This window comes from Macroventuria anomochaeta, assembly GCF_010093625.1.
Source record: "Macroventuria anomochaeta strain CBS 525.71 unplaced genomic scaffold BU25scaffold_20, whole genome shotgun sequence".
NCBI lineage: Eukaryota > Fungi > Ascomycota > Dothideomycetes > Pleosporales > Didymellaceae > Macroventuria > Macroventuria anomochaeta.
The window spans coordinates 381,941-408,249 of NW_022985381.1; the positions used below are offsets into that span (position 1 = coordinate 381,941).

The 26,309-nt window shown below is 51.8% G+C and overlaps 12 protein-coding genes and 1 non-coding gene across 13 annotated transcripts; 6 read left to right on the forward strand and 7 right to left on the reverse strand.

Annotated features, from left to right (window-relative positions):
- Positions 1–917: 917 nt before the first annotated feature.
- Positions 918–4,009, forward strand: BU25DRAFT_411632 (uncharacterized protein). The gene is made up of 4 exons (XM_033706603.1): positions 918–2,029; positions 2,079–2,725; positions 2,803–3,040; positions 3,092–4,009. Exons 1-4 carry the CDS (start codon positions 1,410–1,412, stop codon positions 3,864–3,866), a joined length of 2,280 nt encoding a protein of 759 aa, XP_033560848.1. The 5' UTR covers positions 918–1,409; the 3' UTR covers positions 3,867–4,009.
- Positions 3,890–5,994, reverse strand: BU25DRAFT_369803 (phosphate-repressible phosphate permease-like protein). Its single transcript, XM_033703937.1, has 3 exons — positions 5,870–5,994; positions 4,500–5,778; positions 3,890–4,445 (listed from the first exon to the last, which is right to left on the reverse strand). Exons 1-3 carry the CDS (start codon positions 5,943–5,945, stop codon positions 4,046–4,048), a joined length of 1,755 nt encoding a protein of 584 aa, XP_033560849.1. The 5' UTR covers positions 5,946–5,994; the 3' UTR covers positions 3,890–4,045.
- Positions 5,995–8,512: 2,518 nt separating this feature from the next.
- Positions 8,513–10,826, forward strand: BU25DRAFT_440636 (DNA replication licensing factor mcm5). Its single transcript, XM_033709186.1, has 2 exons — positions 8,513–8,810; positions 8,858–10,826. Exons 1-2 carry the CDS (start codon positions 8,535–8,537, stop codon positions 10,748–10,750), a joined length of 2,169 nt encoding a protein of 722 aa, XP_033560850.1. The 5' UTR covers positions 8,513–8,534; the 3' UTR covers positions 10,751–10,826.
- A 451-nt stretch (positions 10,827–11,277) lies between these two features.
- Positions 11,278–12,737, reverse strand: BU25DRAFT_471649 (uncharacterized protein; the record flags this gene model as incomplete). The annotated part of the gene is made up of 3 exons (XM_033710824.1): positions 11,278–11,646; positions 11,686–11,712; positions 12,144–12,737. Coding segments are annotated over 3 exons (990 nt in total), but the record flags the coding sequence as incomplete, so codon positions are not given.
- A 540-nt stretch (positions 12,738–13,277) lies between these two features.
- On the reverse strand, positions 13,278–13,895 carry BU25DRAFT_343179 (HET-domain-containing protein; the record flags this gene model as incomplete). Its single annotated transcript, XM_033702940.1, has 2 exons — positions 13,278–13,397; positions 13,521–13,895. Coding segments are annotated over 2 exons (495 nt in total), but the record flags the coding sequence as incomplete, so codon positions are not given.
- Positions 13,896–15,511: 1,616 nt separating this feature from the next.
- On the forward strand, positions 15,512–17,690 carry BU25DRAFT_411637 (uncharacterized protein). The gene is made up of 2 exons (XM_033706604.1): positions 15,512–15,696; positions 15,916–17,690. Exons 1-2 carry the CDS (start codon positions 15,552–15,554, stop codon positions 17,421–17,423), a joined length of 1,653 nt encoding a protein of 550 aa, XP_033560853.1. The 5' UTR covers positions 15,512–15,551; the 3' UTR covers positions 17,424–17,690.
- BU25DRAFT_92488 (uncharacterized protein) lies at positions 17,642–18,497 on the forward strand. The gene has a single exon (XM_033712248.1). It carries the CDS (start codon positions 17,860–17,862, stop codon positions 18,337–18,339), a length of 480 nt encoding a protein of 159 aa, XP_033560854.1. The 5' UTR covers positions 17,642–17,859; the 3' UTR covers positions 18,340–18,497.
- On the reverse strand, positions 18,498–19,393 carry BU25DRAFT_92489 (uncharacterized protein). Its single transcript, XM_033712249.1, has one exon. The coding sequence runs from the start codon at positions 19,153–19,155 to the stop codon at positions 18,655–18,657; it is 501 nt and encodes a 166-aa protein (XP_033560855.1). The 5' UTR covers positions 19,156–19,393; the 3' UTR covers positions 18,498–18,654.
- Positions 18,611–18,700, forward strand: BU25DRAFT_t84. Its single transcript has one exon. It is a non-coding gene; the product is annotated as a tRNA-Ser (tRNA).
- A 616-nt stretch (positions 19,394–20,009) lies between the features above and the next one.
- BU25DRAFT_92535 (uncharacterized protein) lies at positions 20,010–20,651 on the reverse strand. Its single transcript, XM_033712250.1, has one exon. It carries the CDS (start codon positions 20,612–20,614, stop codon positions 20,144–20,146), a length of 471 nt encoding a protein of 156 aa, XP_033560856.1. The 5' UTR covers positions 20,615–20,651; the 3' UTR covers positions 20,010–20,143.
- Positions 20,652–21,864: 1,213 nt separating this feature from the next.
- Positions 21,865–23,706, reverse strand: BU25DRAFT_492002 (glycoside hydrolase family 72 protein). Its single transcript, XM_033711611.1, has 2 exons — positions 23,277–23,706; positions 21,865–23,224 (listed from the first exon to the last, which is right to left on the reverse strand). The coding sequence occupies exons 1-2, from the start codon at positions 23,440–23,442 to the stop codon at positions 22,035–22,037; spliced, it is 1,356 nt and encodes a 451-aa protein (XP_033560857.1). The 5' UTR covers positions 23,443–23,706; the 3' UTR covers positions 21,865–22,034.
- A 131-nt stretch (positions 23,707–23,837) lies between these two features.
- BU25DRAFT_411641 (uncharacterized protein) lies at positions 23,838–24,255 on the forward strand. Its single transcript, XM_033706605.1, has one exon. It carries the CDS (start codon positions 23,901–23,903, stop codon positions 24,057–24,059), a length of 159 nt encoding a protein of 52 aa, XP_033560858.1. The 5' UTR covers positions 23,838–23,900; the 3' UTR covers positions 24,060–24,255.
- A 215-nt stretch (positions 24,256–24,470) lies between these two features.
- BU25DRAFT_411642 (uncharacterized protein) lies at positions 24,471–25,721 on the reverse strand. Its single transcript, XM_033706606.1, has 2 exons — positions 25,248–25,721; positions 24,471–25,196 (listed from the first exon to the last, which is right to left on the reverse strand). The coding sequence occupies exons 1-2, from the start codon at positions 25,371–25,373 to the stop codon at positions 24,507–24,509; spliced, it is 816 nt and encodes a 271-aa protein (XP_033560859.1). The 5' UTR covers positions 25,374–25,721; the 3' UTR covers positions 24,471–24,506.
- Positions 25,722–26,309: the final 588 nt, after the last annotated feature.

The following is a 26,309-nucleotide window of genomic DNA, read 5'->3' on the forward strand; positions in this document are numbered from 1 at the left end:
TTGTTACACTGCCCATATGCGACTCTCACACTCCCTGTACCTTTGACGACAAAGTTCGCTCAGGCACTGACGCCAAGTCATACTTCGCATTGCTCATCAGGAAAGGTCGTCGATACAATTAGAGGTCATGAGATTGTATGTAGGGATACGCATATGTGTCATGTTGCCGGTTGTACGATGACTTGCAGCTCGAGAATGTGGAGCCGGCCCGAGCTTCGTGTGTACAAAACGTAAGGCACGGATGAGAGGAGAGCTTTGAGATATTGGCAATATCTAGCTGCTAAGCTTCGGTAGAACGTGCTCTCTCATGTCCACCTAGCGATGTCGTCAAATAATTCGTCTGTGTTCATGACTCGAAGTAAGAGTGTACTTCGTAGAAAGAAGTCTGGGAGAAGCGTAGAAAAAGAGCCAAACCTCCGGTTCCACCTGATTAGTTGATACGACAGACCTCCGCTTCCTCCACCACTCCAACTTCACTCAACATTACAGGCTACTCACGTCGCGCTTCATGTTCTCGGAGCAGGCCTCGAACCGACTCGCACGCTCAACAATACAACGTGATCCCTTGATCGCGCATTATGTCGCGTGAGGAAGCCAGGATGGCGTCGATGTCAATGATGGAGGCTCGCAAGTAGCAAAACACACATGAGGTGCGAACAGTGAGGTGGCCTAACTTTCGGCCACAGACGTAGGCTGTCAAAGGACGAGCGTCGCTTGTGCTCTCTACAGATCGAAAGATCACCTATGACGTTGCTGACGTTGCAGCCCTTGTCGCGGCGCAACTTTGCTTACAGGATCACACGTTTCGCCTCTACGCGCCCCCAAAATGAGCAGGGAACAGGCTTTGGAGGCCTGCAAGTACACCACCACACCGGAACACGCGGACTCCAACGATCACTCTTCGTCTTCGGCGAAATATTGCGCCTAACGTTTGACTACCACCAATGCCTCAGTCCAGCTCCAAATATGGCAGCTTAAGTGTGATTGATACAGTTATGGTAAGCAAGTGTATAGCGAAGCGCCTTTCCCCGTTCTCTCACCTCGATGTGGCGCTTCTATCGCGTGTTCAGCTTTACCGAGGTCCTACTAGGCATTGCCAGACAACTCGAGCAGAAAACAGCAATTCCCCAGATATGTTGCTCCGGGGCAGAGCACTCGGCGTCTTACCTGCACTTTTTTGTTAGGGTATACCGGCAAGCGCTTGGTCTCTATCGATCACACTTCCTTAGGGCTGTATATAACTGCAATTGTGGGTTCCAGAATTTCGGCCCCCAAAACTGGCAGGGGTCAATGTTGTGCCACGCGCTTGACCGCAGCCTAATCTCGCATCGCCTAGACTCAGCATATATTTCCATCAACGAAGCCATCTATAACGGTGTCAATTTTCCATTTGGAATTCTCCTGTCCAGATGGCCAATCGCATTCTGAGTCCCGCCACAAACTTCGTAGCAGCTTTCAGACATACACGTATCGCTTATCGTCAAACAAATGGAGCAGACACGACGGAGCTTGCGCAATTGACTGCTGAAAGTAACAACGACCGCTCGACCAAGGATTCAAGCTATCCCTCAGCCCCGCCCTCCAAACGTACCGTACCGGGCGGCTTTGGAAAGCCAACCTGGACTCATCACTATAAGTCACAGTTCACTGGATGGAGATTTGGCGCCTTACATTTCGCAGCGTGGGCTGCTATCGTCTTCTTGATCAACATGACCGTAACCATCTGGGGCTCGACCATATACAAGAAGACAGCGGGTAGTTTGAGCGAAGGGGACTGCGGACACATTAAGACCCTCAACCGTGGAATCCACATACTCATAAACATCTTGAGCACTATACTTCTTAGCGGTAGCAACTACTGCATGCAATGCCTATCGGCTCCTACTAGAGCAGACATTGATAAAGCTCACGCGGCACGAACTTGGCTCGATGTTGGTGTTCCGAGCATTCGAAATCTGAAGCACATCAGCCGACGCAGATTATGGATGTGGGTTCTGCTAGGGTCTAGTTCTGTACCTCTGCATCTCTTGTAAGCATCCCAGAACCCTCAGCTGAAGACTGCTGACAGCGATGGTCAGTTACAATTCGGCTGTGTACGCGTCCGTATCCACAAACAGTTACAAAGTGTACCTGGTTAGTGAGGCCTTCTTGGATGATCCAGAATGTCGAAACTGTACCGATAAGTCTGACTGGCAATCGTACTACACGTCCTCGCCGCCCTCTGGATATTTTGACCCACTGATAACATTATGGAGCCAGTCAAAGAATGGCTCACTGAATAGGCTGGAACCTGCTGAATGCCTGGCTGAGTATGCAACCGCACTTCAGTCTGATAGACGCAACGTTCTGCTTGTGATGGACAACGCGCAAGCCAGCACGAGCCCTTACAACCGGAGCCTGACCTTACTCAACAACACCAATGTATATTGGGCCAGTGGCTTTTCGGCAAGTTACGGGACAGATCCAGACGACGCTCCCGAATCCTATAGCTGGATTTGTTCAGGCGTTGGGTATGACCCAAAATCACCATGTGCGAACAGAGTCCAAGATATCAAGAATGCACCTCAGACATGGGAAGTGGGTAACATCTGTCCCGCGTACCGCATGAATCTTTGTGGCCAATCCCGGTGGCCGGTCAAATACTGCCTCAGTGAGCCAGCCATCCCACGTTGCAGGCTTCATTTCAGCCCGGTGATTGCAACAATTGTTACCGTTCTCAACCTCTGTAAGTATTAACGCTAGTGGTTGGAAGTGCTAGTCTCCCCCGGTCAATTGCTGAGTCTTAAGCTAACACCAAGGTAGTCAAAGCTGTGCTCATGTGGTTTGTGATTTATTCCACGAAAGACGACCCACTTCTGACCATGGGCGATGCGGTCGCATCTTTTCTCGATGAGAATGATCCGGCGACCACCAACCTGAGTTTACTTAGCTTGCAAGACTGTAGCACAGACTACGACGCGGGTGCAAAGCCATGGCACGATCAACGCTGGCGGTGGAAAGATACTACAAGCAAGAAGCGCCGCGCAACCACTATTGGCTTGTAATGCCTCCCACCTTACACAGCTGAACTTTCACGTTAACGTGCTACTAGATTCGCGACAGCATTGATCATCATCATGATCCTTCTCATTTGGGGAAGCAAAGCAATCGGCAACTACGCGTCAATCAGCTCAACCGCCATATTCAGCCTTGGTTTTGGTGCCGTCGATACACGTGCTCTGATCAAGGGGGGAGATGGTTTCCCGACCGACATGATTGGCCTTGTGCTGATAGCCAACCTTCCCCAGGTTATCTTGTCATTCCTGTATTTCGCTTACAATGGCATGTTCACCGCCATGCTATTGGGTTATGAATGGACGTCCTACGCACACAAGCGGAAAGGTCTCCGCGTCTCGCGCACACCCTCTGGCTTGCAAAGATCGACCTACTTCCTCCAATTGCCATATCGCTTTGGGGTTCCGCTCGTTGTGTTGAGTGGTACGTTGCATTGGTTAGTCTCACAGAGCATCTTTGTGGTGGCTATGGATGAGTACAATCGGTATGGACTCTACCAAAGTGCAACGAATATGTGCGGTTACTCGCCAATTGCCATGCTAGTGGTCATTATACTGGGTGTTTTCATGGTTGCAGCAGTCGTTAGCTTCGGGTACATACCATACAAAACCGGCATGCCTCTCGCAGGAAGTTGTAGTCTAGCTATAAGTGCAGCTTGTCACCCTGCGCAGTATCCTGAAGCTAAAGATGGTGCGTTGTCTGAGCAAAAGGTGCAGTGGGGTGTTGTCAGTACTGGTGTGGACGGCATCGGGCATTGCGCCTTCTCGAGCAACGAAGTTGAACCGCTGGTGGATGGACGCATGTACGCTTAAGAGAGGATCATCTACCCTGGTGGCGAAAAGAGCGATGATGATTGAAAATTCTAGGTGGTATCCAGCCGACTTTTGACAAGCAGAAACAATCTCCCTTCAAACAACAAGCGAGCGTAAAACATAGCAAGCCATCCTTCGTATACACATTACCACACTCCCTCTCCCTTCACTCAACAATCTTAAACACCACCACCCCACCTCGGCGCATTGAGAATAATACCCATCAAGCATCCAGACAGCAAGCCAGCACAAGGCAGCGTAACAAACCAACCCATGTAGATCCACGCAACCATGCGCCAGTTGATGGTCCTCCAGGTGCCGTTACACAGACCGACACCAACAGTCGCGCCAGTGATGCACTGCGTTGTGGAGACGGGAAGAGCGAGCTTGGTGGCCATGATGATTGTGACGGCGGCACCGAGTTCCATGGAGAAACCGCGAGCGGGGGAGTGCAGGGTGATCTTGTTTCCGAGCGCGCGCATGATGTTGTATCCGTATGTCCAGAGACCGATGACGATACCGGCTCCTCCGAAGGCGAGGATCCAGAGGGGGACGGGGACTTTGGAGGAGATCTTTGCGCTGGGAGATGTTAGTATGAGGCGTGTTGATGTTCTTGAGATGGGGAGTACTCACGTGGACCAGATGAAGTAGATGGTGGTGTAAGGGCCGATGGCGTTCGACACATCGTTGGCACCGTGGGCGAATGAGGTAGTCGAGGCAGTCATGATCTGGAGGAACGAATAAGTGTATTCAGCGCGGTTGTCGTAGTGCTCGCCAGTAGCATGGATCTTCTCGATGTCGCCAGAGAGGAAGTCCTTGTGCTTCTGCTGGTCGACGACATCCTGCTCGACACCGTGGAGAGCGGCGTACTTGACCCAGTACCACATAACAGCGGGAGTGTACCAGGCACCGGGAGGTGGAGTCTTCTTCGGCTTGGAGAGTTGGCGAAGAGGACGGTCGTTGATGACAGCGGTGGTGGGCTCAGGGATAGGAGTGATGTCAGAGTCGCTGCGGTCCATTTTAGACTGCGAGACGTGGGGACCACCCTTCTCGAGGTCATCGACGGTGTGGTGGTGGGCAACAATGCCTTCGTTGGCGCGCTTAGCCTCGAGCTGCTCAGCGGTCAAATGACCCTCGTAGAAGTCGGGGATGTGGCCGGCGGTGACACCCTCAGGACGCTCACGAGGCTCAGGGCGCTTGAGAAGGAGAGGTCCCTTGATGACCTCCCAGCCCTTGAGCTCCCAGTCATCCTTGATGATCTTGCGGTGCAGGAAGGGGATGAAGAAGATAGCGACAATGAGAGCGACCGCGCCACCGACACCGAAGGCAACACCGACGGACTCGTAGTCGCTGAGCTTGATCTTAGCGGATCCGCCCTTCCAGACAATGAGTAGAGCCAGGAGGAAGGAGGTGAGGAAGAAGTAGATAGGAACCATGATGAAGGCCTTCTTAACGGGGTTGTTGCGTCTCATCACGCCATACTTGGTGATCAAGAAGATGATGGCACCAAAGGCTCCAGAAATACCAGGAGCGATACCCCAGGCCGCGAAAACCTGAGAAACACCCTTGAACGACCAGTTGACACCCTGAGGTCCAGCAGCAGCAATACCGACACCAATGACACCACCCATGATGGAGTGGGTAGTCGAGACAGGCATAGTGAACTTGGTAGCAATGGTGAGGTAGGTGGCGGAACCGACGATGGCGCAGACCATGGCAAGCATGAGAACGGAGGGGTCTTCCTCGAAGAGGGAGATAGAGATGACCTTGGTACGGATGGTGTCAGTGACACGAGAACCTACAAGCATGGCACCGGCGAACTCCATGACGGAGGCGATGCACATAGCTTGCTTGAGAGTGAGCGAGCGTGAGGCGACCGAAGTCGCGAAGGAGTTGGCCACATCATTGGCACCTAGTGAAGCAAATCAGTCAACTGTGCTCTACGAAATTAGGAGATGGTCACATCTCAGCAGTGAGCGGAGTGACGAGTTAAGACGACTTACCAATGTTCCATGCATCAAGGAATGCGAAGAGGGTACCGATGGCGAAAAGATAGTCGAACTGCGGAAGGGCAGGCATCTTGACGGATCTGAACTTGTCGAAGGTCCCGGTGGACTGGCTGGTCGACGGCTGGATGACTGCTCTATGCCAGGAACGAGGTGCACTCTATATAGCACCCAGCTTCTCACACGTGCAGAGCTCACCATCCTCACACCATAAACCACTCAAACGCCACATTTGGACCATAATCCAATCAATAGATAGAGTTGTCTCATGTGCGCTGCGGTTTGCCATCCCAGGCAAGCGGTAGGAGTCCAAAAACGGTTGAAGCCTGTGCAAGAGAGAGGCGACCACCCTTGGCCGCTTGGAAACGGGGGTGACTTCGCATTCCAGACAATCTCTCGGGTTGCCAGAGATTGGTGATAGTCCCATTCGTAGTTCCGCTGACATGTAGGATGAAAGTATCCACTTGGCGCCATATCGCCAAGCTTGGAATCGCTTGGGGTTCCGCCCCTGGCACTCTCGGCACTAGCCTAATACAAGGATCGACAGGAACCAATGGGAGGTGGATACTCCACCACGGGGTGTTCGTGATGCTCTTGTATGGTGTTGTTTTTCAATGAAATGCGAGCGGAAACCTGCACTCTCTGAAGGACAAGTAATTGGCCACGCGATTTGGTGCCGACTGCCGGCTTTGCTATGTAGCATCCTTCTTTTGCGAACGTTTGCCTTGCACTGTTTGGGTTATGAACATTATTGATCGTGATGATCAGTAGCCCTGGACAGCATCTAGAAGGTAAGTTCAGCGTGGTGGTCACGGGTCGATGGACTGCGCATTGCGCCTTGCTAGTGTTGCGAAGTCGAAACACATCGCTGATATGCTGCACAGCGGGATTTGAGAAAGTAGAAGAGCACACGACCAGCTGTACTGAGCTCGACGTACCTCGACGGGCATCGCCCACAGCGTGCACGGCGAAGCTGGTCGTCTAGCAATGATCAGCAGTCCTATCACCGTCCGCATGCTACTCCAGAGTTTCGTTACTGCGCCGCAGTATAGGCCAGCCAGTCATGCTACAGTCACCTTGCCGACGGAATCTTTGCTGTAGCATCGCAAGTGGCCGTGACAGCGAACCAAGGGCCTGGAGACAATAGCGTAAGGGAACTGGTGTGGACTGATTGGTCGATAGCGTCGTGTTAATCGAATTGAAGGTTACTGAGAACGGTGTACGCGAGACATGCAAGAGAATGAAAACCCTGATGAAGTTCTCAGTCAATGACAGTCAGAGAGGACCCCACGTGTAGTACATTGAGACCCACAAGTTTGAGAGGCGTAATGTAGTCGCGAACTACCAATGCCTAAGCAGTCTTGTCAGTATAGGCGCGCTTGGTGGGTGTAGCGGGTAGAGGAGGATTCGCCAAGAGCCCAACTAAGCTGACCACTACTGAATGAGTTCGGCGTCGTCTTCAGGTGGGAAGGCACTTTCTCCTGCAAATTTGCTCCAAAATCAATACCCTTGATGTTCGGAACATCTGTCACCGATCAGGGTGGAAAGGTCAGAGGTCAGAATACTTGGTAATGCAAATTCCCATCCCTCATGACAATGATGTGAGGGTCCCAGAGGACAATATGTGTTAGCAGCTTCGAACGTACCAACGATCCATCGGCAGAATCCAATAATGCACATCCTCTTCACTCTGTTTGCTATCCAAGACAGCCATTGATTGGATCTATGCTTGCAGTATGATTGTCTTGGTATAGGCGAAGTGCACCCTTCCAGGAGCCTGGACTGATGTTATGCAAGTGAGATCGTTACCTGATTGCGTTCGATCTTCTAGCCCGTATGCAGGAAGTCGTCTTGGATCACTTGGGATCAACGGAGATTGTAGGTACGTCAGTGCCACTCCTGATGTGAGACAAACACCGCCGTGTGCAGATATCGCCACCGCTTCCAGATCGTACACCAAGCCATCTCTTCTGAAGTTCCTCAATGATCGTAGGTGTCTGGATCCTAGTCAAGAATCGTAGACTCCGTCAATGGGCAAGGGGCAAGGGTACACTGCAAGAGATCAAGAGCTCTGATCTTGTATGAAGATACAAGAACCGTGAGCTCGTTTTTCAACACAACGACACCATTTCCGAAACGTCTTCGCGGAGTACAACTGGAACTATTGACATGATAACAGGTTTTCTTTACGACCAACGTAATGACACCGCAGCGCCACCTGGGCAGCGATAGTATTCCCATGGTCAAGGAAAATTCTCCTGACAGAGGCGGTGGCTCATCATATTGCTGTTGCATATGGCTTGGGGTTGCTCAGAGAAGTTGCAAGCCAGAAATTGCGTGTTGTCAAGGGCTGTTGTTTATCAGGGGCGTCCACGGTGGGGCATCTAAACATGGTGCCAGAACAGAGCATACGGAGCGGAACTGTGGATTTTGCGTTGTCTCGAGTCGATCCAATGATGTCGAACGTGCCAGCATTTTGATGATGATGGGTGTTTTAATGTTCGTGAAGGAAGTTGCGAGAGCTTCGACGTGGGGAAGTGCTAACCGCTTAGAGACTTAATTGGTTCTTAGCGCAAAACGCGAAAACGCGTCGCCAGGGGAACACGCGCATCAACCGCCCACTTTTCGACCGCTCGACCCTTCATACACCACAGCATACACCATGACGGACAGGCAAACGGCATACTCGATTAGCATCTTTGGCAGCCAGGCGGGCAATGAACGTCAGGATGGCACCTCCCCTTCGCGTGTCCAGCAACAGCTGGTCGACTTTATCATGGATTTCCATCTCGACAACGTCTTCCTCTACAGAGACCAAATTCGCGAAAATGTACTCGTAAAACAGTACTACTGCAATATCGACATTGCACACTTGATCTCGTACGACGAAGAGCTTGCGCACAAGCTTCAGCAAGACCCTGCCGAAATCATACCTCTTGTGAGCTTATCACCATCCTCTGAGATACATTTATTGAACTCGAATAGTTCGAAGCAGCACTCAAGACATGCACACAACGTATTGTCTATCCCTCACAACGAAACATCAAGTTGCCTGAACACCAGTTACTGCTTCACTCGTCTGCCTCGGAGCTCTCCATCCGCGATCTCACAGCGAACAACGTCTCGCATCTTGTCCGCATACCCGGTATCATCATCGGCGCCTCCACACTCTCCTCGAAATCCACAGCACTGGCCATTCGATGCCGAAACTGTCAGCACGAAGAGATGATCCCTGTATCAGGCGGCTTCGCTGGTGTCTCGCTCCCACGAACATGCGCACGACAGGCAGGTGAGGGCGACGACAAGTGCCCTCTGGATCCATACTACGTCATGCACGAGCGTTGCCAGTTCATTGACCAGCAAGTGCTCAAGTTGCAAGAAGCACCTGACCAGGTGCCTGTAGGAGAGCTACCTCGACACATCATGATTTCGGCAGACCGATACCTCGCCAACAGAGTCGTTCCGGGTGCACGATGCACAGTCATGGGTATCTTCTCGATCTACCAGCAGAAGGGTTCGAAGAAGTCGTCCAGCGCCGCAGTCGCCATCCGCAACCCCTACATCCGTGCAGTGGGCATCCATACAGACGTCGACCATACGAACAAGGGAAACGCTGTGTTCACAGAAGAGGAAGAGCAGGAGTTTTTGGAGATGAGCAGAAGACCGGACATCTACTCGGTCTTCGCCAAGTGCATTGCGCCCTCAATTTATGGAAACGAGGACATCAAGAAGGCCATTGCGTGTCTACTGATGGGTGGCTCCAAGAAGATCTTGCCGGATGGCATGAAACTTCGTGGCGATATCAACGTTCTACTTCTGGGAGACCCCGGTACAGCCAAGTCTCAGTTGCTGAAGTTCGTTGAGAAGGTGTCACCGATTGCCATCTACACATCCGGAAAGGGATCGTCTGCAGCTGGCCTGACAGCGTCTGTTCAACGTGACCACACTACACGCGAGTTCTACCTCGAGGGTGGTGCTATGGTGCTAGCAGATGGTGGTGTTGTTTGTATTGATGAGTTCGACAAAATGAGGGACGAAGATCGAGTGGCGATTCACGAAGCCATGGAGCAGCAGACCATTTCCATTGCCAAGGCTGGTATCACAACAATTCTGAACTCGAGAACATCAGTACTGGCAGCTGCCAATCCTATCTTCGGACGCTACGACGATATGAAGACTCCTGGCGAGAACATCGACTTCCAGACCACCATTCTGTCGCGTTTCGACATGATCTTCATCGTCAGAGACGAACACGATCGTGGCCGCGACGAGAGAATTGCCAAGCACGTCATGGGTATCGCTATGGGTGGACGAGGTGTCGAGGAGACTATCCAAGCTGAGATCCCGATCGAGAAGATGAAGCGCTACATTACATACTGCAGGCAGAAATGTGCGCCCCGTCTCTCGCCTGAGGCTGCCGAAAAGTTGAGCTCGCACTTTGTCAGCATTAGGCGGCAAGTTCACGCATCCGAGATGAACGCGAACCAGCGAAGCAGCATTCCAATTACTGTTCGTCAGCTGGAAGCCATCATCCGTATCACAGAATCGCTGGCCAAGCTTTCATTGTCACCTATTGCCGACGAATCGCATGTCGACGAAGCCATCCGCCTATTCCTTGCTTCAACAATGGATGCAGTCGCACAGGGCGAGGGTCAGAGCTCGAAGGAGCTGATGGACGAGACAAACAAGGTCGAGGAAGAGCTGAGGAGACGTATGCCCATCGGGTGGCAAGTCAATCTGTCTTCGCTTAAGCGAGAGTTTGTTGACGGAAAGGGCTACTCTGAGCAAGCTCTTGCGCGAGCACTGCACGTTATGGCGGCCAGAGAGACCATCAGAATGCGGCACGGTGGAAGCGTTGTATTCAGAGCAGGCGCTTAAGCGTGTTGACTTTGTTGTTGGGTACGATGTCATGAAGGAAGTCGCTATGTAAGTACGTCACGCCGGCGTTTTGGAGTAAGTGCAGCGCCTTTTGCATCAAGATACTCCTGGAATACGATAATGTTCTCGATGTCCGTTCCATCGGCTTCCTACTTCACCACTACCCCGATGCCTGTAAGCAACCGTTATGCGATTGGTGGAATTGTGCACCCCTGTCAGACTGCCTTGGCTCCTGAAGCTTGTGTCTTCCTTTGCGGAGTCGCCCCACAGGAAGAGCTTCTTAGAAATGATGGAGATGAGCATTGAGACAGGAAGGCCAAACGTGTCGCTCAGTCAGAGTGGCAATCAACTCCGTAGAAAGGAGATCTGATGAAGGCTGCTCACTTCTGTTCAATACCTTGAAGACACCATGGCATACCAACGCAGATCGAAGAACACAACATGCTTGTGACAGCCATCTGCGCGCTGTTCTTTGCAGCCGTTACTGACGCCGTTACTGTCAGCAAGGTTCCACAACGTCCGCGGCTTCAAGCTACGCCTCTGCAGTCTTCTGTGCCCTTCCCGGCTTCACACCCCACACCACAAGACAAGGCTTTGCCAACCCATCGAAGAAAGGAGAAGATGATGCAAGTAATATCCTCGAGACCTTCAAAAAGTGCAACAGGCGGCGCTATTGTCCTCAACCAATAGTACACCATCTGCACTCCACTCGACCTGCGCTTTCTGAAGCATGTAGACGTAGCTCTAACAGGAACTGTCAAGTTCTGTGGATGAGGAACTATTTGAGCTGAGCGGAGTTGGTTGCGTCGCTGCTTGAAACAAGTCTCTTGAGAAGGCTCAGAGTTAGATCTATTGCCTTGAAATTCGAGTTGCGGATACTCCCTGAAGACCCACCGCTGGTCCCATGGTTCTTGAAAGTCAAAGATATAACGTACCGAAGGCATGAGTGCTAGCCGCTGCCTCTACAAGACGTGGAAGCGCAGACACGCAGCGCGCTTGGGAAAGGGTTCGTTATCCCTCTCTTCTGCCTGAAAACTAATCTGATCGTCTTGATATTTCCCTACATTTCCAAACCAAGAATTGGAACCAGGGTATATCAACTCTCCGAAACAGATTATGCATGATATGAGAAAGTGGATCAGACTAGCGTGATGTCCCGCTCCAAGGTACTAGCTCTGGTTGCCTGTCCACCCATCAAGCCCTGGACATAGCATTCACCAACCTTCTGCATTCTTCTTGTTCATACTTCTCTCTCTCATCCAGCACTCCCCGCACCACGAAAGGAACATCTGCTCCGAGGAACACTGCGACAAATTCCCCTACTTTTCAGAGCATCGGGTCCAACACCGAAGAAACCCTTCTTCAGGATGAAAAACTTGCGCTTGTTGCATACATTCGCGACACCATCACGATATCGTCCCCAGTCTTTCTGATCATCGAGCTTATGCGTGTGCCGCTGCTCAGGTGTCAGACCACGTCTCGACTCGATGTTTTCAGGGGACTCCTCGGAACCAAATGCCAAACGCTCCCAATACGCATCTGCGTACCGTTTGAACAACTCGGTATCACCAACCTGCTTTCCGATTATGAAGCCGGCAACCCAGGTGCGGCAGAATGCTTTGCGTATGTCCACGGCTCTTCTGTCGTACACTGGATGTGTTCCGGCGTCTGACTCGAGTGTAAGATGTGGAAGGACAGGATAGCTTTCCAGGTCAAGGTCAACGATTCTGTTGACCCCCACTTCAGCCATTGGATTCCGCTGCCACACAGCTATTACATCGGCGTGCTGTGACGTGTGCGCTAGCTCAAATTGCGAAGGCTGGAGCACTTCGGTATGGAGTGTGATCCTGGAAATCAATGAGCCGCGCACAGTAAGAAACGTTTCGCGTAGACCCGAAAAAGATATGACGGGTCTTTTGTTAGAAGAGGCAATGCTGTCGCTTGTATGGAAAACAAAAATTGGTGCGTCAACGGAATAGTCCCATCGAGGCACTTAGCTGGGGCTGAAGAGTTTGTCGGGCGCTGTGAGATCGTGCTGTATGGTGGCGAGTACTTCGAGACTCTCGCTTTGCTTTATATGGCTCATCGCAAATTCAAGATAGACATCGTCTGTCGTCTTGCTATAATCTGCTTGGAACAACGGCGGCGGGAGCTTGTCGAGAGGTGTATACCTGTTTCTTTGTTCTACGAACAGCTCCCGAAGTATGAATTGATCCCGTTTATCTATAAGTATGGGAACTGCTGTCTTGGTAGCAGGTTCGTAAGCATGCCAATCGAAGGACTTCGTAGTCCTACCAATTGTATGCGCAGTAGCATGAGATAGAAGCGCGAAAACCCTGTTACTTGCGCCTGAAGCATCCCGTTGTCTGTTATCGTTGATAACGTGAAGAAAAGTGGCCATGGTACGAAAGGATGAGAACGTGGTATACACGTGAACCAACTTCTCTAGCTCAGTGATCAGGCTCAGGCGAACAAAGAGCGTATTGCAGTAATGGTAGAGGAACATTGCGAGGAGCCCGACCGGGTTCTACTGCCAGACTTGATTGCCCCAGAGTATCACGGCCTCGTTCGCCAGACCAACTTCCTGCAGCACCCAAGTTCGCGACCAGTATGGTAGCTGAAGGAACCTTTCAAGGCTTGCCTTGTCCTCTTCATCGGGGCGTACAATTGCCGCTGAAAGCGCAGGGACTATATCCTGTCCACCTTCAAGTTTCCAGTGTATGTCTCCAGTGTTTTCGTCGAAATGGCCGAATTGTCCACGAGCTTCGACGACTCTTGTGGTGAACTCGACTGTAACTTTGGTATCTTCGAAGATGGCATCCGCATCGCCATTTGCGTCGCGCCCAAGCCACACAGCCACACAGCTGGCTTTAAGATAGACCTTTGACATCATGCTTACCTTTACAGACTTCTCTGACACGATTTGTTGATTGATGCATAATGCATCCACCCACAACCAAGCCGGCGTTCTGCGAAATTTCTCAAGCGCATCTCTCAAATTTCGGGTGACTCGAATTACCTGCCCGTCGACTAGGATGGAGTCTCGGTCGGTCGCATCTCCCCAAACGTAAGCCAGAGCGATGTATTCCGGTGATGCCGTGATATCAATCACGACAAAGTTGCAGGGTAGAAGCTCATCATGGTTGTTCGGGTCAAATCTCAGTAGCCAAATCGAGGTAAGAGTCGGGAGCGGTTCGTAGTGGATTCCACCTTCCCAAGGATCAGGATGCGCGGGATGTTGATAAGTGCGTCTCGAATGAGGAGATTCGGTGATATCAAAGAAATCGGATTCAGCTCAGCCGTGCCCTGCTTCATGAGCTAAAAGCCAGCTCAGGCTTGGCTTCCTGATGAGGCAATGTGAATGTAAACTGTCGATTGTAGTACTACGAGAGGGCGAATATCTACATCGTGCGGAAAGCGGGCACTAGTAACGAGCTGGCCAATGAGAGCGCTGCACTTGCTTCGTACTAATCAGTACCGTTTTTGTGCGTCTGATGCATGACTCCCTGGGATGCAAGCTAAACACTTTGACAGCTTCCTCACAATTAGGCTGTAGAGGTACGCACGATGCCGTGTAATCCACGTCAGAAATAGTCCATTCCAAGAGAGTTGGGATCCTGCCTCTTCAGGGCGGACACGTTGGGCAAGAGCCTCGCGCAAGTGTCCTACGACCTATCAGCACCCTTTGACCCCTGCTAGGCTATTCAAAACTTGCGCGAGATCATACAATAGCTATTTCTACGAGATGACCTCTAGTAGAGCACCATGCTTTGAAGCCACGAGCGACGAAAGCATGCTTGGAAGACGTTGAGATGATGCTGTTCATTGGCACATCCTACTTCGTTGGTCCCTGAGGCAGTTGCGACCCAGACTTCGTCGTCGTGGCAGGGTCATACGCGTTCGCTAAAGCAAGGGTGGTAAGACGCGATGGTGTAACATTGAGTCGAAGAAAATGGTACTCGTGGTTCCCGTGAGGGTCGGACGCTCGTCAATCGTATTGATTCTGGATCGCTTGCCACTATTTTGCGGAAGCAAGGCAATAACCGTGAAGAGATGACTTTCATGGTTGTCGTCTATAATAAACCAGAAGTTGAAGCCAATAGGGAGAAGAAGAAGTGATTTTTCTGATAGAATATTGTAAAGAGGAACCACGGAACAGCACTCAATACAACTTCTCTGGGTTTTAACAGTATTCACAAATACTCATCGCACCTTCTGCTTGGTCCTTCTTCGGAAATTCACACTCTAGTATACCTTTACCCATACCCTTTTACTCTTCACAATGTTCCAACTGATCATGGATTCTAACGCCAACAAAGCTTATGACTTTTCGAAAATGGACGGTAGTTTTAGTAGCTTCCTTATCGACTTGAACACCAACCTCGACCCTGTTTTGAGGAGTCTCGACAATAACCTAGCTGCTCTTGAACGCAGCGTGGGGGATATTAATGTGCAGCAACCGCTGCCGATTGAAGGCCAATTTCAGACCTATCAAGGTGCCCCTTGCGTTGTTTGGACTGGCCAGCTGCCAAATACTAGCATCAACTACAATGTCCTGAACATCTCCAAGAGGTTCCAAGATGTTGGTACGGGATTCTCAAACTACAATGTTCTGGATACCTCCCGAGGTGGTGGTGGTTTGCAGCCAAGATTCTACCCTGCGCCTGCCGCTAACGGTGAATTCCGCACCGCTCCGACTTCGGCAAGGGTCGGATGGACTGATTTTCGATCTGATAACCCAGGATCTCCATCTGATAATGCACACAACGCCCGACAGCTGCGCAAACGCCGCCAACTCGACATGTCTTCTGATGACCAAGGCATTGCTGCCCTCACGCCTCCAGCTGATCACCACAGCGGTGCTGGCTCCCCTGCCGACTACAGCTCGCCACAGTACTTCCAGAGTCCTGCTGCAGAGCTTTCGCGTCGCCCCTCCAACGGCCGCAGTAAGTACACTCCTGCTCTCCACTTGTACTTTTGTCCCGCCACAGCCCATAGCTATCGCAGCTTGCACAGTCCCACTAACATCGACCTTCCCACTCCATTGCATGGTGATGACCCAATTGGCAAGTCATGGTGATGCTGTGCGGGGTTCTGCATTCCGCTAACCCGTTCTGTTCCGTATATCAAAGTCTGCACAGATAGCATTGCTAACGCTTCACCAGCTCTCGTTCCTGTGCCTGCCCTATGTGCGGCAACTTCCTCGGGCGCCGTTGCCACCACGTCTTCCACTTCTAGCAGCGGCGGCCCCTGCACTCCAGCAGCGGGCGGCCCCACGGGGAGGAGCTATGTCATTCCTCCGCGACCCAAGCCTGGCCGCAAGCCTGCCACCGATGAGCCGGCCTCGAAGCGCAAAGCGCAGAACCGGGAGTCGCAGCGAGCATTCCGGGCTCGCAAGGCGGCCAAGGTGACAGAGCTGGCAGAGCAAGTAGAAGAGATGCAACAGAAGCACAACCAGGAGAAGAACGACTTCCTCAACGATATCAATAACTTGCACAAGCAGCTGCATGACGCAAGGAGGGCGCTCGAGGAACAGTGCAACTACGCCAAGCAGGTCGAAGAAGAGCGTGATTATTGGAAGGAGCAGCATGACAGCGTGCAGCGCAACCAGCAGAACGAAAACACCCAAGCCAACAATCAGATCAACGGTCGCAACGATGCCACGGCGACTCTCTACCAGCCTGCTATGTCCCACGACCATAATTCCCCTGCTCGCCACTCTGTCAGCAGCTTCCCTGGTTTCGGCACCCCCATATCTGACGATGTCCCTGGTGGCTGCTCTAACTGCAAGCCTGGCAACTGCGCGTGTATCAACAGGATGGAAGAGGACATGAACGACTTGGAGAACATGATGAATCAACCCTTCATGCCAGCCGTGCCACTACCTCGTCGTAACAACCGCACAGCGACCGAAGTCAACATCTCGCTGTCATCCGAACCCGAGGAGATCGACTTCACTGGATTTGGACGCCCTTCTACTGCTCTCCTTGATGACGATCAGAAGATCCACGACTCCTGCGGCTTCTGCGAAAACGGAGGGCACTGCGTATGCCGAGATGCCCGAGAGAAGCTGCAGGCCGAGGCCGAGCTCGCGCCCCTTTCGCGCGTTTCGAGCGGTGCTTCTGCGCAGACCAAGAAGCTTATCCTGCCTGGTGGTTGTGACGAGTGCCAGACCAATCCGGCAAGGCGGGCCTGGTGTTTGCGTGTTGCACAGTTGCGCGAGGAGGAAGGTCCCCGATCAAGACGCAATCCAGGCCCTCGGAGCCCGAAGATGGACACTCTGGAGCCACCAGTCGTCTCACAGATCGACATGAACATCAGCCGAGCATCTCCCGTTCCTGGCAAACGTTCGGTCGGCTGTAGCGAGACGTTCACACTTCTTGATGGCCGCATTCCTATGGACGATCCTTCTGTCTTCCGCACCTTGCGACCCATGCTTTCCGACGGACGACAAGATACATTCACCATGGAGCCTCGCGTGTACAGCGCCATGGAGATTGACGCTGCAGATATCATCACGACCATGCAGAACAGTAGGGGACCCCTGAAGCCTCGAGAGTCAGACGGCGAGTATGCACCTCTGGTCGCTGCTGCAGAGGAGCGGCGTCGTGCCACCCACTCGCCTGCCATGCTTCCTACGAAGGATGACCAGCCGACTCCAATGGAGCTGTAAATTCCTGTCTGCTTTGAGCGCGATACCTTAGCGTGCGCTTTCTAATCCCTTTCTTTCCGATCATTGTTGATACCCTTTTAGTCTCTTCTCGTGGGCTACACGAGAGAGCACGTATGTCCACATGGACGCACATACGTTTGTTTATATACGACTTCGATGATCCATGGCTTATTCTTTCCTTGAGGACTTCGTGATAGTCCTCGCCGCGGTCATTGAGCTGCGTGCGACGCATTTAGATACAACGAATGAACGCAATATTCCAAATACTATCCCGATCATACTCTGCAAAGCTCCACAACCGAAGAGTCCACCGTTCCTTTGATGCATCAATGACAATCAGGCCTGCAGCAATGCACGAAGCACATCAGCCCACCCCCAGCGCCCACCTTCCGACACCCGTCCATCAAGCCCCAAGTAAACCTTCCACAGCCCAGACATGTCTGACACCACTCCAGCAAATCACCAGCGTCTGAAGCACCGATTGCACCACACCACCGCTCAAACGGCACGGCAAATATTGGGTGGAGATCATTCGGGTGCAGTCGGCGATGGTGCGAGCGGGGTCGTCCTGCGAAAGGCTATGATTGGATATGATGGCGAAATTTTTATCAGATCATCAGATAAGATGCTGGTGACTGTGAGGACCGATGTCGCGGTTGTGCTGATTGGGTGGTTTGGAGGTGCGAATGTGGCAGGAGGGCGCGATGGGGGGTTGGGCGGCGCAAATTGCAGTTTGGGGTACGTAAGACATTGCTCATTTTGTTGCTCGTTTGAGGGCGCGTACTTTGAAGCTTGGACGGGACGGGGCGGTTATGTATTCTTCCACACCACCTTAATCAGTGATGTTTGCTTATTGACGATTGCAGCTCAACATGTTCAGAACAGTAGGAACTTGCTGTCGCGTCGCAGCATTTAAAGTATAGAAGATCAACTGATTGCTTGGGTGAATTAGAATGTGGCCGCGGCGTGCTGCTAACGTTCATGCTGCTCGCTAATGCATCCTCCCGTCTTCTCTTCACCCCGCTTCGTGAAATCAAGCATGCAGCTGAGCTGTCGAGATTCTGAGCCCACATCGTCATTTGATGTTGTATCCATTCTCTTACTCCCTGCTCCCTTCTAACCTTATTTTGTCTGCTATATAAATCAAACATTTACTGTCCTCTCAACAATCAATCACAACCAATCATGGCACTTTGGCGGAGTGGTTAACGCGATGCCCTGCTATCCATAGTCAGGCATTTCCTTCGGGAGCGTGTGTTCGAATCACACAGGTGTCGATCTTTTTGCAGCTACAAGCTGCCATGGGCCTGCAAAACACCAGACAATGAATGTAGAGGAGAGAAAGAGATGTAGGTAGATGCGTCTTGCGAGATTTTCTTTTTGCAGACGTGAGGCAGAGGTGGGAGGCGGGAGGTTGGAATTGCAGAGCAGAAGTTTTTGGTTCCGGGGTGCTAGGGTTTGCTTTAGCGTCGTTGGGCAGATGCTGGTAAGTCTTGTGTCCAAGAAACACCTCAACTCGAGCTGACCGATTGTGGTTCTGAACAATGCAGGCCTCTGTCAACAGCCAGTCTAAACTCAAGGTACAATGCGTCTTGTTGACATGGGTAGGTTGGTGCTCCAGAATAGTGTTGGTAGCATATTGAACGGAATCGCAACGCGCAAGAGCCGGACTACCTGGGACCTGATGAGAGAGATGGGAGGCTGAGTCGGCAACACAATGACGCCGAAGCATGCGTGATAATCGTTTTTGGTGAAAAATGAACTATACGGCGCCAATCAGAAGGCCTGAGACACACATAATGTTGAGCGTGTCTTCTTCTTCTTCTTCTTCTTCTTCAAACCCAGCCTCGAAAGCACCGAGCTTAACGAAAAAGATTGTCCGCAGAACTTGTTGTTGACTCGTCCCACTACAGACCTGCGGAAATTGCAAATAGCAAGTACACGACAATCGACCCTGCAGACCGGCGCGAGACAGGACTAACAAGGTTGCTTGCCACGGCGAGGGACTGACCGCCCCTCGAGAATTGCGACTGACTGCCGCAAGCGTAATGACGACTAACTGCCATACAGAGCGAGACTGACTACCCCAACGAACGAATAATCATCATATGAACCGAGATTAGCCACCAACGAACGTGTAACTCTCGATCGCGGTATGCGATTGACCATTACACCTGTCGTCGTGGAGTCTGGAAATTTAGTGAGACTATGGTCGAACGGTGGCCAAAGATTTCCTGCGCGAGCTGGACTTGGCAGTCAAGGTCTTGCTTTTGCTCACCCACAGCGCGGACTTGGGTCTCGAGAGCTTGTTTTTCTGCACGCGCGATGCGAACTTCTTTATTTGTGGCGAGGAGGCGCTTATCTTTGGTTTGTTGGACGCGGTGCATCTTGTTGACAAGGTTGGGGATGGTGATCTCGCGGGAGGTAGCCATGACGTTGAGTTTGTGGGGTTCAAGACAACCAAACTTTCGATACAGAGCTATTCAGCGTGTTGCACTTGCTCGCCTTATTACGGCTACTAGTGTAGCGACCCTTTTCAGAGCAGTTTCAAATAGCCAGTGCTGCTATGTAGCAAACCGTTGTCGCTGAACCTCGAGATGCAAACTTTTCAGTGAACATCACATCGTATTCAAATTCAGAAACACAATCCATCCATGCGGCTGCGACGAACCCATAAACTCGCCTGTCGGCATCCCTGACAACGCCATCTCAACAGCCGATCAGCTGTTCGCACTCTCAGCCGGACCTCGATTGAACGGCAGACTAACATAGGTGCCTAGGCCTGCCTTAAGTGTGCCCTCATCATGCAGGTCAGAAGGAGAATCAAACAGGCAGCTGACGCGTTTCAGCAGATCCTGCGATGCTCGGGCAAGATGGGAATGCGATGTCGAAGGAACAGTGAAGAGGTAATCAGAGTTCTCGGGCGCGTCCTTGATGGTAATATTATCGCCTGGCGGATCTGGGCTGCGAGGGTGTTGTAGTAGTCTCGTGGTATTTCTGCGAAGCGTTTGGCGACTTTGGCGGCTTTTGCGCAGTATTCGAGGACGCCGAGACATGATCGGGCATGCGATAGCTCCTTTTGCCAGGTCGGTTGCGGGTAGTTGTGGAGCTGTGTAAGATGAGGCATGACATGTATGCTGAGAATCAATCAATGTCATATCATAGCGAAGGGGTTTTGATGGGTCAAACATACTCGCAGTTCCAACATCTCTGAGAGATGTCTTGTTCGTCCAATTGCAGCTGAAGTATCCGTGCAGAGCGATGGCTTTAGATGCGATGGTATCGATCCCTAAAAGATGAGCTATAACCAACTTGTGCCTGCGTTTTCGAGGTGTGGCCGGATGTCGTCAAGCATTTTCTGTGCTTCATCCTGATCATAGATATGGAAGATGTAGCCTGTGCACAAGAAGAAGGCTTGAGCACCTTTTCCTAGGCTTTCGATGTTCTTGACATTTCGATTGACTTTCCGTTAGTGGGCAACTGAAAAGCTGAAGGTTCCAAGGATGTCTGGGACCCATAACTGAAGGCTGACGATGCGCTCTGCGAAGACTGCCCGCTGCTACTGGAAGGTCCTCGACCAAGACTTTCACGGGGCTCAGTCTGTACATTGGCCTCAAGCGTCGAAACCGAGTTAGGCGTTGCATCAGACAAGCTCGCGCGACTCTTTATAGCTTCCATAACCTGACTCGGATTTGCACCGGTTTGGATAGCTGAAAGAGCCTCGCCTACTTCGTCCTTTGGCTGAGTCTGCAGTTACCTGCATGTGGTCAGGCATGTTTTTGCAAAGCTGGGTTAGGTAATGATGCAAGCCAATAGAGCTCCATCATTGTGTCAAGTTCGGTCTTCATGTGCTCATTGTTGTTCCTCAGAGACGCCATTCGCCTCTGTTCTGGTGCCGCTTCGTAGATGCATTTTACTAATCTCTTGCAGCATTCTCTGCATTCCGGGAATTCTCCTGAACACTGGCAGGCATATTTTGTTAGCGTTGCTTGTTAGTATACGTATACAGCAGTATATACTTTACGTCTTTTCTCCCTGTAAGGTTGACAACCAAAGACGCACGATCTCTTGCCTTCGGCTGTAAATCTGTCGGTTGCGCTTGATGATGTCCGACCGCTAGCGGCGCTGAACGCAATGGTCGATATTGTGCTGCCATTGTAAACCTTTCGTTTCTCTGGAGGGCAGATGGGTTGCGACGAGCATTTCGGAAGTTGGTACCGAAGTTCGTCTTCAGTCTACCTGAACAGTGTTTGTGGCGAAACAATTCTGATTGGTCAATCGCATGACATAGCTAATCGAAATTGCTAAGTTAGCCTCAATCAAGTTGTCGCGAGATCTGTGATCGGTGAGGATGCTTCGTGCCGACCCAACAGCATACTACCACATCAGCACCACTATTGACAACGTGCAAGAAAGTCAAACATAAACAGCACTTACGCCGCGCAATGATTGACTATGAGAAGACTGTGTAACAAATCCGAATGGCTACATGCATTGATTACAGATTAAAGAGAACTCCCAACACAGTGAAGCACATCTCTATCATATCTTACGGGTATTTTCTGCTCAGATCCTCCTTGTCCCTTCCTTTGACACTCACGCATGATGCATCTAGAACAATAGCGCAGCGCCGAAGAGGACACCAGCACCAACAACACCCATCATCTTAAGAGGGACCTCCATACCGGCAGCTGCACCGGTAGAGCTACCACTGCTACTGCTGCTACTTGAGCTGGCGGAGCGAGTGGGGCTACTAGAACCAGCAGTTGCAGTGGACTCGGAGGGCTCACCAGCGAAGTGGGAGCCATCGCCATCAAGACCAGGGCCAGTGCCGACATCGCCGTCCATGTACTTCTCAGCGTTGGCGGGCATGGCAGGCAGAGCGGTAGTGGCGACCTCCCAATCTTCAGACTCGGCAGGGCACTCAGAAGCAGAGCCGCTGGACTTGTAGCCGCCATCGCCGGACGGGTTGTCGGTGGCCTCGAAGGCCTTCTTGAGGCGCTCGAAGTCGGCGTTGGGTTCGATGGCGCCGTTGGAACCGACTTCGACAAGACCGTAGCCGTTGGGCTCGACGGTGTACTCGTAGGCAAGACCACCAGAGTAGACACCGGTCATATTGGTGGAGTAGAGAGCGGCAACCTCGCCCCAGTCACGGCGGTTGGTGATGCAGCCGTATTCGGAGAGGAAGATGGGCTTGCTGTAGTCCTTGTAAAGCTCGACTTTCTTGTCCCAGCCGGACTGGGTGAAGGACGAAGGGTCGCACCAGGAGTAGTCGTTGAAGGCGAAGAAGTCGGAGCGCTCGTCGTCGGAACCGCAGTTAAAGAACAGGGCTTGCTGCTCAATGTTTTCAGAGACATCGGCAGCGGAGTAACCGACTGGTATGGTGCGGGGAGACTTGTTGCCAATGAAGCGCTTCATGTCGCGGGTAACGGCCTTGATGTAGGTGGCGGCGCCGGTGTTGTTGCGCTCGTTGATGACCTCGTTACCGGAGAAGAAGAGAAGGAGGTTATTGTAGTTGTGGAACGTCTCGATCGTAGCAAAGACGGACTGCAGGTAGACGTCGTTGTACGAGCGGTGGAGAGTGGCGTTTGTCTCACGGTTGAGGGAGTAGTCGGGCGTATTGGCATCGAGAGCCAGGTAGATACCGGCATCGTCGAGCATCTTCATACCCTCGTCGTGGTTCTTGGAGTTGTCAATCGTGTAGACACGGATTGTGTTGATTCCCAGCGACTTGAAGTTGGCAACATCGCGCTTCAGGCCCTCAAGGTCGAGCAGTGGGTCCTTTGCATCAGCCGCACCTCCTATTAAAAATCAACGACTGTTGTCTTCCAGTTCTGAGTCAGAATAACAAACCTGGCTGGTAGGCAACACCGCGAACGTAGAAACGCTCATCGCCGGCGAAGAAGGCGTTACCGCGGACTGTGACCGGAGGAAGGTTCCCCTTGGACTGGCGAGCGATAACGCTGGCAAATGCTGGGCTGATGGCTGCGCCGAGCGCGGAGAGAACAACGAGCTTCATGATGTTGACCGTAGAAAGGGAAGAGGAATTAAAAGACTTAAGGCGCAATTGAGTCTAACGAGTGACTGGTAAAGAGGAACGGGTCTGGTTGAAGACGGTCAAACAAAAGGCATTGAGAGAAAGGGAACGGAATCCGAGAGTGAAGTTATTTGAAGCAGGAGCACCAATGTCTTGGTAACCCCCGAAATCCTACATGTGGAACTGCCAACCCTCATCGTCTTGCCTGGCGGGCTCTAAGCCAAGTCCTGCGGTGTTGGCGGGTGGCAGGCAAGCGCAGCGGGATGTGAAGGCCAAGCGGCCAAGGCCCGGGATATGAATGGTGAGAGGCGCGCTTTGCATGCGCCCAGCCTTGGTCAGGGGCAACCTCCCAATGATTGACAGCAACGCTCTCTTGACGAGAGTCTGGTTTGCAGCGCGATTGCGCGTTCGCCTTCCTGCTGCACAGCCTCGTTGAATGAATGCGCGAAATTAAATCAAAGAGGTCGTGGGTGAGTAAAAGGAAAGTGACTGAAACAACAACAGCGCTTGGTATCCGAAGACAAGAGCCAGGAAATGACAGCAACGCCGAGCAATTGCGACCGGCAGTCGCTGACGACACTTTGACAGCTGCAGCGTAGATTCCCTCGGGTACCGACTGCAGAAAAGTGATGCACACGAGCAGCTCTTGGTGTTTACATTGCGCAGTTGCTATTTGGCGTCGGCGTATTGTTGGGAGGCTGCTCGCGTCTTGGGCAAACTGTACGGCGAGCTGTGGCAAGCTGTGGAGACCCGCACGCGCCGTGTATCCGCTGCAGCTTATGTCGTCAATAATTACACAAACCTTGAAAGGGAGCAAGAAGCTTGTATGATGTGCAGGTGAGGTCTGCAAGAATGTTTGGCAGGTCTGAAACACGACGGCTCGCCCTCACTTGAGCGCCCAAAGCCCCTGATTAGCTTGCGCGTGCTACACTGTGAGGCTGAATGGAATCGATGCAACATCCTTGGTCATTGTAAATATGTACAAGAAAGTAGTATATATGTATGTGATGATACAGCCATAACTCGCATGCTCAAAAACTCAAGCTTTACCTTCCAAAACCTGTTCTCTTGTTGACCCAGTCTAGCACAACGTCTCTACCCCTCACTGCTGCCCACCCAAGGACCACCTCCTCACGACCGAGCTGATAGACTCGCTGGGCCAGAAGTATACATTGCCCCTCCTCGGTCTTCAGAACATACTGCTTTGGTGTGATCACGATCTCCCTATCCACAATGTCCTCGTCATCTTTCTCCTCATCAGTCTCAGGTTCCAGCCCAAGTACCAGATCCGGGTACCTCTCCAACGCACCACAGTCCACGACATCGTCGTAGCCCTTACCGTGCTGGTAGGGTGTAGGGTTGGTTGCTTGGATGAGGATGTCGTAGATCTCGCGTGGGAGAGATATGTAGGGTGTCTCCAGCGCTAGGCGGGCCGTATATGCGTCCATGGATACCATGGCGCCTTTGCGAATGCCAATAAGGGTTATTGGTACATTCTCGCCAGGCGTACGGGTTTCCACCCACTTAAGTTCCTGCTGAACGCGAAGGGTGTTCGATGCCACAGGACCGAGAGCTATGGTGCCTGACTGGGCAGGGTTGAGCGGAATGTTGATCGAGACAGTCTGTGGGTGAGAGTTGATCTCGCCGTAGCTCTCAATCTTTTCGATTGCCTTCAAAGAAAGCTGCCTCGCACCGGCGAGTGCGGACTTGAGAGAGTAGGTTCTCTCATCGCTCAGCTGGACCTGCATTAGTACATACTCTGGTACACCACACGAAGCGGGCCTTACCGTCAGAGGGATAACAAGTTCAGGTTGATGTTCTTTGAGTGGCGCTTGTTGATTCTGCTGAGCCTGCGACAGTAGTGGGATCCCGGCGAGACAGAAAAAGCTGAGCAGGTTTGCAGAGATCATCATTGCACTGTGAAGACTGTAAGAGCGAACAGGGACGGGTTTTCTATTCATTCTTTGTTGAGTTCATCCCTTTATCTGTGTTTCACTTGCTGTGCCTCGTGGGTACTCACGGTCCTGCGCTGTCGGTTGACGAACAATCTAAGATTATCCTTTCATGGTACTCCCGGGCATCAAAGTGATCCCCGAATACACTTGTCCCGGGGCCTTATTTTGGTGGCGCTTGAGGAGCTGATGTGGTTCGCCGGTGGTATTACTCTCGGGCACCTACAGTCGGGTGCCAAAAGTCTGTTCGCGACGGCTTTACCACCAAAATTGACCACATTCTATACTCTATAAACCGTTCAGACGGCAAATTGGCTGCCGTTTCTGGCAGACACTGAAGCAGGATTCGGATACTGACTTGGCGCACGCACTTGTCCGGATGACTACATCGAGATTAGCGCAGCCACTACTGTGTCTGTGCGCGTGCCGCCCGTGTTTGCGTGCCGCCCAATCACCATAAGCTACACCTATACTTTGACATATTGCAATACAACAACCATGCCTGGAATAAATGATGCAATCAGGCAGATTAATCATTTGAATTCTGGCAACAAACTTTGCTACCAGAAAATTGCTACCAATCATGGTGTTGACTGCACAACTCTATCATAGCATCACCAAGTGTTGAAGTCGTACTTTAAGCAAAGCTCGTAAGCACTATTCGATTGGTTCTCGAGGATGAACTCTGGCTCTGGAACAGTAGGGGTAAGTCGCCTGGGTGAAACACCTAACGACGGCTTGGGGTAACGATGAGTGGTACAGGCAATCTGTCTAGCTCGAAGGTTGGTTGAGATCCAATGACAAACTTAATTGACGAGGTTGAACACGAACCATAAGGGTTGTGTTCCTACACATATATATACAGTCCACCAGATCTGCTCGTTGACGAGCAGAGTC